Source organism: Crotalus tigris, unplaced genomic scaffold, assembly GCF_016545835.1.
Source record: "Crotalus tigris isolate CLP2741 ecotype Arizona unplaced genomic scaffold, ASM1654583v1 scf7180000018103.2265978, whole genome shotgun sequence".
Lineage (NCBI taxonomy): Eukaryota > Metazoa > Chordata > Lepidosauria > Squamata > Viperidae > Crotalus > Crotalus tigris.
The window spans coordinates 1,908,941-1,922,964 of record NW_024096824.1 but is presented as its reverse complement, the minus strand read 5'-3'; the positions used below and the strand labels follow the sequence as shown (position 1 = coordinate 1,922,964).

Sequence of the window (14,024 nt, the reverse complement as noted above, 5' to 3'; positions counted from 1 at the left end):
TTTCAAAATCAATATTTATAAAATTAGTTTATAAACTAATTTATAAACCAGACATCTCCCAGTGCCTTTTCTTTCTAACAGTATTTCTTTTAAAAATAAGAAACTAGATGAGTTTATATGCAGAGACAAGATACATATTTCATGTTAAAATCCCAGATCAACTGTATCTTGCCAGTTCTATTAAAAAGTAAGAAGCTTCTGATTGACAAAGTATACAGATAATTATACAGAAAAAGAGGATATTATTTTTAGAAGCATTTAAATAAATTTAAATATGATAGTAAAGTATAAAAAGGTAATAGGAATGACACCACTCTTCTTTATTGTAGCGGATTTTAGCTCCATACACGGACTTTCACTACAGGCATAATCCAGACACTGCAGAAGGACAGCTCAAGTAAGTACACAATCATCCTCTGCTATTCCCAGATTCCTAATTTGGAATAAGCTATTTACAGTAATACCATTTTAAAAAACAATAAAAATAATAGTCTTTACTTATTAATTTTTTTTAACAGAGAGGACAGAGAAGCACGGCTTTCTGCTAGTAAAATGGGAATTGTGGCAGCATTTCGATCATGGGCAGGTAGGTTATTTGTTCTCATGTTAACTGAATATAGTAAGTAGAATAATAGACACACATACATACCCACATATACCTGTGTCCTCTCTGCTTTGAAAATAGCCCATGTTGAACTGTTTAGCATAGTCAAACATCAGCATAGGTTTTATGGCATTCCATATTATGTCATAAACTGTTTAGCTCATGGTGAATTGTATAGCACAAACATAAGCACAGAAAACATTTTATGACATTTTGTATTATATCATAAACTGCTTTATGATAATATTTATGTCATAAAATGTTTTATAAAATTTACCAAATTTCAGTTCCATGGGAGTCATGGATCTCAGATTTAGAATGCTTTCTATAAATTAACCCATTTGCAGTGCCATGGTTCCCCCAGTTAAAGGTTACATGAAGCAGAGTTTTAATATATAGATCAGTGGTGGTGAACCTACGGCAGAAGGGACACTCAGAGCCCTCTCTGTGGGCACGCTTGTCATTGCCCCAGCCCCGCCTCCCCCATGGTCCCCTCCTCACCAGCAGCCCTCCCCCGGTAGACGACTCGCCCCCAGGCGTGGCCCGCGTGGAGCAGAGCAGCCAAGGACATGGCAGCCGGGTAGGAGGGACAAAACTCTGCTCTCGTGTCCCGTTGTGTGCAGACAATGCTGCGGGGCATGGGTGGAGGGCGTGGCCGCCATGGCATGGCTGAGATGCCTGGGCGATCGGCGGGCCGTGGGGGCGGGGGGCAATGGGGGTGATTTTTGGGCACTTAGTCTCTAAAAGGTTCCCCATCACTGATATAGATGCTTTATAGATGTAAGTAGAATTTCCTGGAAATAAAACTTTCCTACTGTGGACAAACTGTAGATAGGAAATTTCTTTAGGTAAGAAAGGATGAATTAAGTGCTTGGCTTTCAGTGCAGAAAAAACAATAACATGCACTAGACAAATAGATGGTTTAAATGTATTGATGGCACCTATTTTTTCTGATTTTTTTTTTTACTTTATTATTTCTTTACAGGTAATCTTCAACTTAAAATTGTAATGAAGCCTGCCCATTATGGTCATAAATCGCGACAGTCATAAAATGTCTGTCATAAAAACAGTCATAAAAACACCCATAATACTGACCTGATTTTACGATCTGTTTTTGCAGTGGTCATGCCATGGTTGTTAAGCAAACTAATTGTTTACTATGGCCAGTTTTGCAAAACCAGAAGTAAATGCTGACTTTTGGGCAAAAACATTGTAAAAGATAGTTATGAGTGTGGGATGTTGCAAATTTCTACAGTGCAGGCCCATTGCCAAGTGCCCAAAGTGTGGCCGTGTGATTGGAGAGGAGTGGTCATCATAACTTTGAAACTGGGTTGAAAGTATACCAGGGAGCTGCATCATTACTTTGAACTAGGCAACTGATTGTAAATTGAGGATTACCTGCATGGTTTTATTGGCTGCCTAACTCCAGTGGACTCTGGGCTTTAACAGACTCTGAAACTGTAACAAAAGTGTCTGCTTATGTGTTCAGATGTAAAAACATAACCCAGAATACTACTCTACCATTATATAATTATGCCTTTCATTTTGTTCTCAGGTATAATTAGTTTATGTAAGCCTGGAAATTCTGGGATCCAATCTCTTATTGGAGTTTTATGTATACCTAACATGGAAGTGCGGGTATGTTTTCAACTTCTGCAGTTAGAATTATGAGATTTGAATGTTCTTCACAGTCCACACTTAGTTCTCAAAATACTGTTAATCTAGGAATTCTCCAGTACAGGAGATGGAGAATCCACCAATGGGTTTTCACAGTCTGCCTGCTTTTGAGACCAAGTAGCCAAACTTGACACGCCCCCCTCTTGCTAGGAGATCCAGTCTTAACTTGGTCTCAGCTCTTGAAAGTCGTGTGTTGGTTTGGCTCTCAGCAGATAGCAGGTTAGACAAGAAATCCTTTGGTGAATTCTCCCTTTCCTTTCAATTGACATAATATAAATTAATTCTCCTTTAAAATTCCCCACAGTATTGGGATCAGTACGGATCTCTATCCTTACACAAGAGGTGTGGGTGTGGGGGGGGTGGAATTAACAGCTCCACGTTCCCTTCCCAGGGCCCCGGATGGTGGGGGGGGGAAAGAAGTCCTCGGCAGAGACTGCTTGCTGTGATTTCTCCCCATCCTCCCTTGCCTTGCACCCCATTTTTCGAGGTGACCGGCAGACTCCAGCATTTGGATTCAAACCTCGAATCCGGATCGTCGGAGCCTCCGAGAGCAACCAGGGCACTCGCGGCCGCCATTTTGGCTGCTGTTTCACCCAATAAACAGCTGAGCCTTATCTGTGCTGCCTGACCGGCCAAGGCAGGCATACAGCATGCGATTTTGGCGCGGAAGCTAGCGCCGCACCCACGACCCACAGGGTCGTGAAAATAGATTACAGGGCCGCGGAGGCTGCTCCTCGGAGGACAGCAGCGGCTGCCATTTTGAAGCCACTGAACCTCCCGGAGAATCCTTAAATGTCTCCTCCGGAAGTTCATCAGATTCAGTGGAGCTAAGCAACCCCTCAGAATCTCACGGGGTGCTTATTTCACTCCACGGCCATCCTCAACGTGGGCCCTAGGGTCATCCAGGCCCACTCAGGTTTAGCGGCCATTTTTGAACCTCGTGTATTCTCTGGGCCCAATCAGGCCTATTGATGGCAGGAGCGGCCATTTTGAATACCACGAGCAGCCTCACTTGACAGCATTAGGCTGATTTACAACTCAAAAGCACACAGGCCGCCCAGGATGGGGAGGGGATCCTCACACAACCCCTGTTCACTCGGATAGCTGCCATTTGAAACTGATCTTTTAAGGTCTATAGACCCCTTGGGGGGATTGTTGGACTGTTTTATTTTGCTGGTACACACTGCCTGGCCACCTAAGGCCTCCGGGCGGAGCCCAGAGAGTGGTTCCAAACGTGCCTTTGGTCTTCTGCCTCACCAACCGTGACCAGTGGCCCAGAGAGAACTTTTGATTGGTCGGGTGGTCAGGGGAACAGTCTTGGTACTTGTTCCAATCTCGCTCCCGCCAACTACTTGTCTGCCAGAGCGTCTTCCCAGTCTTTTTTCTGGGATTGCTCAAGTGGGATGGAGGGATCACCGTTGCCTCAGGTCATGGGCACACCCTCTCCATCCCCCAATTACGGCTGCACTAATTCTTCTGGACAGAAGGCGGCAGGCAAGTGTAAAGCCAAGACTAAGCATACGTTCAAGAAGCCCTCCAAGTTGGCAGAGAAGCAAGCCAGCCGAAGGCACCAGGGTCTGGAGAAGGAGTTCTCCAGAGCACAGAGGCAGGCCCACTTGGACATGGATCAATTGGCGGCCACCGAGGTGGAACTTTCCCTGGATCCATCCTCATCCACTCAGGGAGTATGGTCAATCCCAGGAACTCCGGCAGCACTGGGCTCGCCTTCCACATCAGCCCAACAGACAACAACACTACCGGGTTCGGGGCCGGAGTCTACACTGGCCCCTGCAGCCGCTGGAGTCACGGGACCAGACATCGGAGATATCTTCTCCGACGGCCGCCTCGAGGCACTACTAGCCAAGGTCGTGGACCGGGCGCTAGCACAGCGTTCATTCCATACCGATCAGGAGGCTTCCACATCGGCTATGCCGCCCTATGAGCCGCCTATGGAGTTTCCCATACTCCAGGAGCCTACTTCTCCAGCACAATCCTCCATGAGCGGTTACTCTTCCCCTCCAGGTGAGGAACAACTGGGATTTAATTTGTCAGAGGATGAGCCCCCCCTGAATCCACTCCATTGGGGGTGCTGTTTAACTCCAATCTCTTCCTGACCATCCTACGCAAGGCCACCTCCACAGCCAATATAGGATCAGATCAATTTCCCCAACCGCAGACAATGACGGACAACAGTCCCAGACCAATATTTTTTGAGAAGGTAGCAACCGAACACCACGTTCCATGTCCTTCCATCTTTCTAAAGGGAATCAAGAAGCCATGGGCCTCTTCCTCTTCATTTCCTTCGATAAGTGGAACGGACAAAAGGCTCTTTAGCACCTCCACAGATTTCACTGAGACACTGGAGGTACCCAAGGTGGATGAAGCCTGGACACCCCTGGTATCCCAGACAGCCATCGCTGGGGCTTTGTCGGAGGCGCTTAAAGCCGACGACAAAAGGTGGGAAGAAACGTTCCGTAAAACACATCAGGCAGCGGCATGGGGCATCAAAACGGCCACATGTGCTTCCTTTTTCGTTAGAACCACCCTATTATGGCTACAACAACTATAGGCCAGGGTCCCGGCCGAGGATATCCAGACCCACTAGAATCTTGCCAAGATGGTCGCGGCCACTGAGTATGCCGCGGACGCAACGCTCCAATCAGCCATCTTTTCATCTAGGTCCATAGTGTCCAATATCATTGCTAGAAGGATACTATGGTTGAAACACTGACAGGCCGACAACAAACTCAAATGGCGTCTAGCGACAGCACCTTATCTGGGTACCAATTTGTTTGGGGAGGCCCTGGTTCCTTATCTCATTGAGAATAAGGACAAATGCAAGGTCATGGCCCACATAATTAAGAAATCTGACAAACGGACCACACCTTACTTTTGGAGGCAGCCATTTCATCAGACAGCGCCCACGACCTCCAACCAGCCCTCCAGGTCATACACTCCCAGACAGGATAGACTTTACGACCGTCCCTATGACAGACCAGGGTTTAGATCCAGACAACAGAGCCAGTCTAAACGGCCCTTTCATGGAGCGGGCCGCGCCTACCGGAAGTCCAAGTGACTCCCATTCCAATCTTCTCATCGGAGGAAGGCTGTCCCACTTTTTCCACCAGTGGGAGCTAACCTCCACGGACAACTGGGTACTACAGACCATCCAGTCCGGTCTGTCCCTGGAGTTTCTGACCACACTCCAGACCGATTCACCGTCTGCTCAGTCTCCAGGGATCCCCTCAAACACAGGCTCATGCAGGAGGCCATCCAACATCTATTAGACATTCAGGCCATAGAATCGGTTCCGGCGGATTACAAGGGCTGGGGGTTCTACTCCATCCTCTTCATGGTCCCCAAGGCCTCTGGAGGATGGAGAGCTATCCTAGACCTCAAACATCTCAACCGTTACATAATATACAAAAAGTTCAAGATACACTCCCTCCAGTCCATCTTGGGAGGCATCAGACAAGGAGACTTCCTGGCGTCAATAGACCTCACGGAAGCATACCTCCACATTCCCATTCATCCGGCTCACCGTCATTTTCTACACTTCTGTCACAAAGGCAGGCACTTCCAGTACAGGGCAGTTCCTTTCGGGCTTTCCTCAGCACCCAGGGTGTTCACAAAAATCCTAGCCGTAATAGCTGCCAAACAGGCAAATTCCAATACGAGTCCAGTGCTACCTGGAAGACATTCTAATTCAAGCGTCATCATTTCAGGCAGCTGAGGAGGACATGAAAGTCACCATTTGCGTCCTTCAACAACACGGTTTCTCAGTCAACTTCAAAAAAAGCCAGACAGTTCCTTCGTCCAAGCTGTTGCACCTGGGAGCCATCATAGACACCTCCAACTGCATGGTGTACTTCTCCCAGGAACGGATAGTCAGCATCAGGGAACTGGCTCGCCAGATATACAGGGAACACACAGTTCCACTGGTCTTATTTTCTCAGTTACTATGCAAGATGGTCTCCTGCATAGCCATAGTACCCTGGGTCAGGTTTCACCTACAGGACCTCCAATGGTTCCTCCTTCCCTTCCAACACAAGAAAGCCAGCGCATCCAACCAATGCATCAGGATTCCCGTCCACATTTGCAGGGCGATTCGCTGGTGGTTCTCTCAGGCAGTGACCAAAGGGTCACCTTTCAAGGAACCGGACCGCATCACCATCATGACAGATGCCAGTCTGTACAGTTGGGGAGCCTATCTGCAATCTCAATTCGCGCAGGGACGCTGGTCCAGCACGGATTTGAGAAACAACATCAACTGGCTGGAGCTACGGGCCATCCACCTAGCTCTTCGCCACTTCAGACACAGAATCAAAGGCCGGCATGTTTTAGTTCTTACGGACAACATGGTGGCCAAGGCGCACATCAACCGTCGGGGGCACCAGATCCAGATCACTCATGACCGAGGCACGGATCCTGTTCACCTGGGTAGAGTACAGCCTGGGCTTGCTCAAGGCGGAACACATCTCGGGTCAACAACCAGCAAGCGGACTTCTTCAGTCGCTCCACGGTGGATCCCTTGGAGTGGGGGTTACACCCGGACCTGTTCTCCGAAATATCCCGCAGGTTCGGTCACCCGATCCTAGACCTGTTCGCCTCGTTGGACAATGCCCAACTCCCCAGGTTCTACTCCCGCTATTTCCTTCCAGCGGCGGAGGGGACGGACGCCTTACGGATTCAGTGGCCACGGGGTCTCCTTTATGCCTTCCCTCCCTTACTGCTCATTCCGGCAACCATCCGCAAGCTCCTCGAGAGGGCGGAAGTGATATTCATGGCCCCATACTGGCCACAGAGGCCATGGTTCGCCGATCTGATGAACCTGTCCCAGTCTCCCCCGTGGAAAATTCCCCCTCATCGTGTGTCACTGCATCAGGGCACCCTCCGTCATCCAGATCGTCAGTGGTTGCAACTGACCGTCTGGCACTTGAGCGCAGCATAATGGCACAGGAATTATTTTCCCCGCGTGCCATTACCATGATCCAGGCTGCTCGCCGCCCGGTGACCAATCGCATCCATGATTCTACTTGGAAGAATTTTTGCCATTGGTGTCGAAGACGACAGTTTGATATTTCCAAATTGACCATTCCTCAGATAGTGGATTATCTTCTGGATGGACTGGACCGAGGCCTCGCCCCTGTGACTATTCGCAGACAAGTGGCGGCCCTGTCCACGCTACTCACTTGTGTGGATTCTGTTCCCTTAGCTCACCATTCCAGGATTCGCGCCTTTATCAAAGGAGCATGTAATACCAGGCCTCCCGTGGTTCACAGGTTCCCGTCTTGGGAATTACCGCGCATCCTTCGTGCTCTAAAAAAACACCCTTTGAACCCTTAGTAATCATCCCGTTGAGGAATCTGTCTCTCAAGGTGGCGTTCCTAATCGCCATCACCTCGGCCAGACGCATCTCTGAGCTAGCCGCCCTTTCGGTCAGGAACGACCTGTGCATCTTCCACAATGACAGAGTGGTCCCACGTCTGGATCCCTCCTTTATTCTGAAGGTAAACTCACTGTTCCACAGGGCACAGGAAGTCATCCTACCAAATTTTTGTCCGACCCCTTCTCATGATTTGGAATGGCAGTGGCATATGCTGGACATCCACAGGGCATTGCGCCATTATATCAAGTGCACGGAACCATTTCGTCGGTCTGAAGCCCTATTTGTATCCTTTCGTCCGGCCTCCCTGGGACAGAAAGTTTCCGCTAGCACCATTGGCAGGTGGATAAGAAATTGTATAGCGGAGGCGTACCAGTCTTCTTCCCTGCCGGCTCCAAGTCATCTCACTGCTCATTCTACTTGCAGCGCTGCTACCTCTGCAGCATGGTCCACCCAGGCGTCCATCGAAGAGATTTGCAGGGCGGCAACATGGTCCTCACCTTCCCCGTTTGTGCGTCATTACAGAATCGACCACTTTGCTTCTGCAGATGCCTCCTTTGGTCGGAGGGTCCTCCAGCAAGTGGTCTCTGGAGACTCTAATCCGGCCTTTTCTGTTCCCCACCCATCAGGACAGTGAGGCTTTGGTATGTCCCATTGATGGAATCTCCATCTCCTGTACTGGAGAAGAGGCATTGTCTTACCTGAACGCCTTTTCTCAGTATGGAGATGGAGAATGCACACCCACCCTTAGGTCAGTTAGGCCAAATTCAAGGGTTTGAGAGCCAACACATTGTCCACCTTCAGTCACTTTGCCCTCGTTAAGACTGGATCTCCTAGCAAGAGGGGTCGTGGCAAGTTTGGCTACTTGGTCTCAAGAGCAGGCAGACTGTGAAAACCCATTGGTGGATTCTCCATCTCTGTACTGAGAAAAGGCGTTCAGGTAAGACAACGCCCCATCTATAACATCCATTTTCTTAGGCATCTATATTCTTTGTGAGGACATGTCAAAGGCACTGCCAGACATTGCCATCAGTATTTGTAGAGATTGCTTACATTAAGTTTTGTTTTAAGTGGTTATAAATCACAATTTGGTTTAAAGTTCAGTAGAATTTAAAAACTTAATGGAAACATGAGAATTGCCGTCATATTCAGTAAACTTAATCTACTCATTTTGGCATACTGTACATTAACTGCCATACATTATTTAGTCCAATGCAGATTGTTTATTTTTTATTTATGTTTTTCTAGAACTTCTGTTACAAAGCATTCCAAAGCAATTTATTATAATCATAAAAAAAAATCAGAGTAAATCAGAATAAAAGCAGTTGATTAAATCTAGAGATAGTGTGGGTTTAATGGCTAGGAAAGACCATTATAAAAAGATGGCTTTTTTAAAAAAAGAAAAGGCTCCTAAAACATGTACGTCATATGCAATCTAATGTTTTATTTTGCAGAATGCCTATCTGTTCCCCTCTCTTCAGAAAAAAAAAAATCAATTTGGTACAAAGTATCCTGGGAGAAGGAGCCACATTTGCCAAATCACATTCTTGTAATAGTTGTTGCTTTAGATGTCCCACCAAGATAGCCATTTTGTGATTGGGCAACCCCATTCCCTGACAGAGTGTCAATACATCCATCACATGTTCTCAACATTCATAATGTGCCCACTGTTTAAAAACTAGTTTCCTGCTGTAAATGTTTAATAAACAGTTAACTTTTGGCAATTATAATAGGACATTAACTACCCTGAAGAAGATGGTCCATATTTTTTAATAACTGAGTTGTATTTTTTTTTATATTAGCTTCATATAAATATATTTCTACTCATCTTTGTAATCCTATTCCTGTTTATGTTACAGCGAGGCTTGCTTGAAGTTCTATATGATATATTTCGCCTTCCTCTTCCTGTTGTGACAGAAGAATTTGTAGAAGCACTTCTCAGTGTAGGTTAGTATTGGAACCAGGGAAATGCTCCATGGTATTTGCTTGGAAGATGGAAGAGCATTCCTTTATGCGGTACTGTCCTGGGGACTTTAACCGTAGCTGAATTGCAATAATTATGCAGTAATCTTTCTTTGATAAACTTGAATCGTGGCATATACCTCTAAGCATTTTATTTATTATAAAAGGCCCCTCTGAGGGAAATCATTTGTTGTCTAAATTGCTAATATATGAAATGCTTTTAAAAAATAATTTATATTTGAATCATCACTATCACGCATGAAATATTTTAAACTTAACATTTTTAATGATGTGGGCAAGACAAGCATGAACTCTGTCCCAGCACTGCAGTATAGGAGGAAAAACTGCTAAGGAAACAGTGAGAAATAATAATGCCAAACCACATGAGAAAGGCCATGCAATAATTTTACAGGGTTTTCAGCTGTCCACCTTTAAACTTAGCATTTTTTCCACATTTGTATTTGTGTAGATCCAAGCCATTTTCAGGACAGCTGGAGACTTTCTGATGGCTTTGTAGCTGCAGAAGCTAAAGTTATATTACCTCACCGAGCCAGATCCAGGTACTTAACTATTACCCAAGCAGAATACACATGCTTTGCCTCACTTTGATAAAGAAATAGATTTGAAATAGATTTTTCTAAAAAAAATTTCAGTATGAAGGATTGTCATTTTTTAATTTATTTATTTTTCATTTTACCTAGGCCTGACCTCATGGACAATTACTTGGCCCTGGTTCTCTCTGCTTTCATTAGAAATGGACTCTTAGAAGTAAGTTCAAATTAAATTGCAAATAATAATAATAATAATTCTGTTCTTTAGTACAGTATGTTCAGTATAAAGCAACGTGGATGTCATATGTGCACCACATATCTAGAATTTTACTTCTTAATTATTCCAGGGTCTAGTTGAAGTAATCACAAGCAGCAATGATCATATATCTGTCAGAGCAACTATCTTACTGGGGGAACTTTTGCATATGGTAAGAGAGACTTATCTTCATTTGCTGGTTAGCTGCTCTTCACTTTGAAATAGGCACTAAGGGTTGGATTTCATTTCCAGTGGTAAAGGACAAGGATATAATATTCAAAACTTAAAAAATGATGCCAAGACATATTCAGGTTGCTGTCTTACATTAGCAAAAAAGATAGATAGTAACAGAAGTAACTTTCCCTTCCCTCTTAAAATCTAAGGCTTCTCTAGGTTTAGTATACAAATCAAAGTTGCCTCATCTGTAAAATGTGGGCAGTTTACTGCAAAATCCTTGCTTGTTTTTAATTTGTTGCTGGTGAGCCTGTAATTTTTCTTTTTTCTTGGTTTAAGACAACACAATTAAATTTCTTTTATTAACTTGAGATCTCCCTCTACTCCAGGGGTGTCAAACTGCCGGCCCGTGGGCATGATGCGTCATTCCGAAACCACATTTACCCCATTGCCGGCAATGAAAAAAAAGTTGTGATACGTCACGACACGTCACGTGATGTTGCGAGTTTGACACCTTTGCTTTACTCTCTTATCATTTCAGCAAGTTGTCCTTTTTAGATTAGGTGCGATCAATTGCTTGTTGCCTGCTTTAATTAATTGGTAATATTTTGTGAATGGCTTTACCATGAGATCTACTAGACTATTTCCTTTGCTGCAAGCAAGCAAGCAAGCAGTTAGGAAAGAGTGTTTTCCAATAGTTTTTCCACCATTTTAAAAAATAATTTATTTTATTAATTATATTATTTGAAGTAAGCTCTAGTCTTATATCATTAAAATAAAACAGGTTTCCCAGGAAGGTGGGAGCGAGTAAGTGGAATACATTGGACTTTGTTTCGAAACCTCTAAAGCTGTTTCTGTTTTTCAGGCAAACACCATTCTCCCACATTGTCACAGCCATCATTTACACTGCTTACCAACTTTAATGAATATGGCAGCTTCTTTTGACATTGTAAAGGAGAAGAGACTGTAAGCATAAATGTTAATAACATGCTTAGATACACTAAAATAAAAGTATACGTTCAGATTTCATGCACATCAGAGTACATATTTATACATTTTACTTATCAAAATAGAATACTGATGAGTCAGAAAGAGAGATAGAATTACTTTTCACTGAAAGTTTCCTCCTTTTTTCTGTTGATGGTAGACCCTGCTCTATCAAAGAGCTTTCCATTAGCACCAGTTGCATAAATAACACTGCTGAACAGATTTTGCTCCCTGTATTATTTTCATCTGAAAATCTCCCTTGCCAAAATAGTGATTAAGACAGATTGGGTTTATTTTCAAAAGAAAGCAAGTATAATCTACTTGTTTTCTTGTTTTGAAATTGCCAGTTGTTTTCCTTCCATGTTATATTTCAGTTAGACTCTTAGATGCAAGTTTGCAACGATTCATAACACTTTATAATATATATTCTGTGAAGCAAACAATATATTCAGTATTTGTCTAAATAGCACATCTTTCATTAAGTTTATTTGGCATATTTCTACACAAGCAACTCTTATTCAAAGGTCATTGCTTTCCTTTTCTTTTTGTTTATGGCCAGAGAGGACTAATGGTAGCTAATTTTTACAAGATTGCATTTTGTTTTTGTCATTTTTAATTATATTAGTTAACATTTTCAGAAGCTATTTCTCTATGACTTAAACTTAGAACCATGTATTAGAATTACATAACTTGAATGTTGTATCCTTAAATAGTATTTTCATTTTCAAACAATTTCCTTTCCACTGCAGCAAATCCTATTGGCAATGATATTCCTGCATAATTATTCTAAAGACAGTAGTTTTAAATCTTGGTGTAAGAACCAAAAATTTGCAAAATCAATTATTATAGAACTACATGTAAATTATATTCAAATAATTTTGTTTATATAGCTAGTTTTCAAATTACAGCAGTTCATTTAGTGACCATTCAAAGTTACAAAAGCACTGAAAAAAGTGATTCGACCATTTTTCACACAACTGTTGCAGCATCCCCTTGGTCATGTGATCAAAATTCAGATGCTTGGCAACTCATATTTATGGCAGGATCATGTTATCGTGTTATGTGACAGTCTGACAACCCAAGTCAATGGAGAAGCCAGATTCAATTAACAACCATGTTACTAACTTAACAACTGAAGTGATTCACTTAACAACTGTGGCAAGAAAGGTTGTAAAATGGTGCAAAATTCACTTAGCTATCACTTAACAACAGACATTTTGGGCTCAATTGTGGCCATAAGTTTGGGACTTATCTGTATCTGATAATTACTTGTTAATGAAATAAATGAAAAGATCCAAAACCTGCATAAATATCAGAGCAATATAATTGCTATTTTATTTAGACTCCTGAAATGGGACTTGGTTTGTATTGGATTCAAATCAATAAGCTTTAAAGCCATTTAGGCATAAAAATCCCTGAGATGTACAGAATATACCAATAACTAATTTTCATGTTCTTCTGGTAGACGAGCCAGTGCTGCACTGAACTGCTTGAAACGCTTTCATGAAATGAAGAAAAGAGGACCTAAACCTTACAGTCTTCATCTAGATCACATTGTTCAGAAAGCTATGTCAACCCATCAGCGAAGAGATCAGTATCGCGTGCAGAAAGATATCTTTATTCTTAAGGTAGAGTTATCTATGTTTTTTTGTCCTCAAAAGAACATAGAACTTACATATTTTTTAACCTAAACCTTCCTTTTATAATGAGTAGTAATTCGAAGCTAACTTTTTTTTTCATTTGTATGGGAACCTGTCTTACTAGATACTAATTCAACTCTGGGGTTTGGGTTTTATTTTCTTAAAAACATATAAATTTTGGTATGGTTAATTTGGAATGTGTTTAGTAACGCAGAGGCAACTTTATAGTGGGATTGACTTATTTTTCTTTCCCCTTCTCTGCTGAAGGATACTGAAGAAGCACTATTAATGAATCTGAGAGATAGCCAAGTTCTTCATCACAAAGAAAATCTGGAATGGAATTGGAATCTGATAGGGACCATACTTAAGGTAAGATGTACAGTACAATGATATCCTAAATAGCATTTAAGAATTGAAATAATAAGAAATTAATTGAAATAATTCTTACTATGCTTTGTATTTGCTGTTTTTAGTGGCCAAATATTAACTTAAAGACTAACAAGGATGAACAGTTACACAGGTATGAAACTATCTACTGTATTGAGAAAAATAATTACAAAAATATTTCATTTTGTCTTGGGCTTTTGTTGTTGTTGTCATTGTAATATATTGGCTAGCAGTTTAGATAAAAAGAAATCAGGTTGTCTTTTCTCCAATAATTTTGAATTTAGTTTCTTGTAAATGAAACTATTTTAAACTATTTTAGATCCAGAAATAAAAATAAATCTAGTGTGGCATCCACATAAGAAGGAAACAGGTGTAAACAATTATTGTCAGATGCTGAACT

At 42.8% G+C, this 14,024-nt stretch overlaps 1 protein-coding gene across 4 annotated transcripts in view; it reads left to right on the top strand.

Moving 5' to 3' along the window:
- Window positions 1-14,024, top strand: part of RICTOR (RPTOR independent companion of MTOR complex 2) — a 62,962-nt gene that overhangs the window by 24,884 nt on the left and 24,054 nt on the right. For all 4 annotated transcript variants that reach the window (XM_039347944.1, XM_039347943.1, XM_039347942.1 and 1 more), the window contains exons 9-19: window positions 330-397; window positions 519-586; window positions 2,160-2,242; window positions 9,527-9,614; window positions 10,099-10,189; window positions 10,331-10,397; window positions 10,528-10,608; window positions 11,476-11,576; window positions 13,063-13,225; window positions 13,505-13,606; window positions 13,711-13,757. In XM_039347944.1, coding sequence (XP_039203878.1) covers window positions 330-397; window positions 519-586; window positions 2,160-2,242; window positions 9,527-9,614; window positions 10,099-10,189; window positions 10,331-10,397; window positions 10,528-10,608; window positions 11,476-11,576; window positions 13,063-13,225; window positions 13,505-13,606; window positions 13,711-13,757 — 959 coding nt within the window. The remainder of the gene's footprint in view (window positions 1-329; window positions 398-518; window positions 587-2,159; window positions 2,243-9,526; window positions 9,615-10,098; window positions 10,190-10,330; window positions 10,398-10,527; window positions 10,609-11,475; window positions 11,577-13,062; window positions 13,226-13,504; window positions 13,607-13,710; window positions 13,758-14,024) is intronic.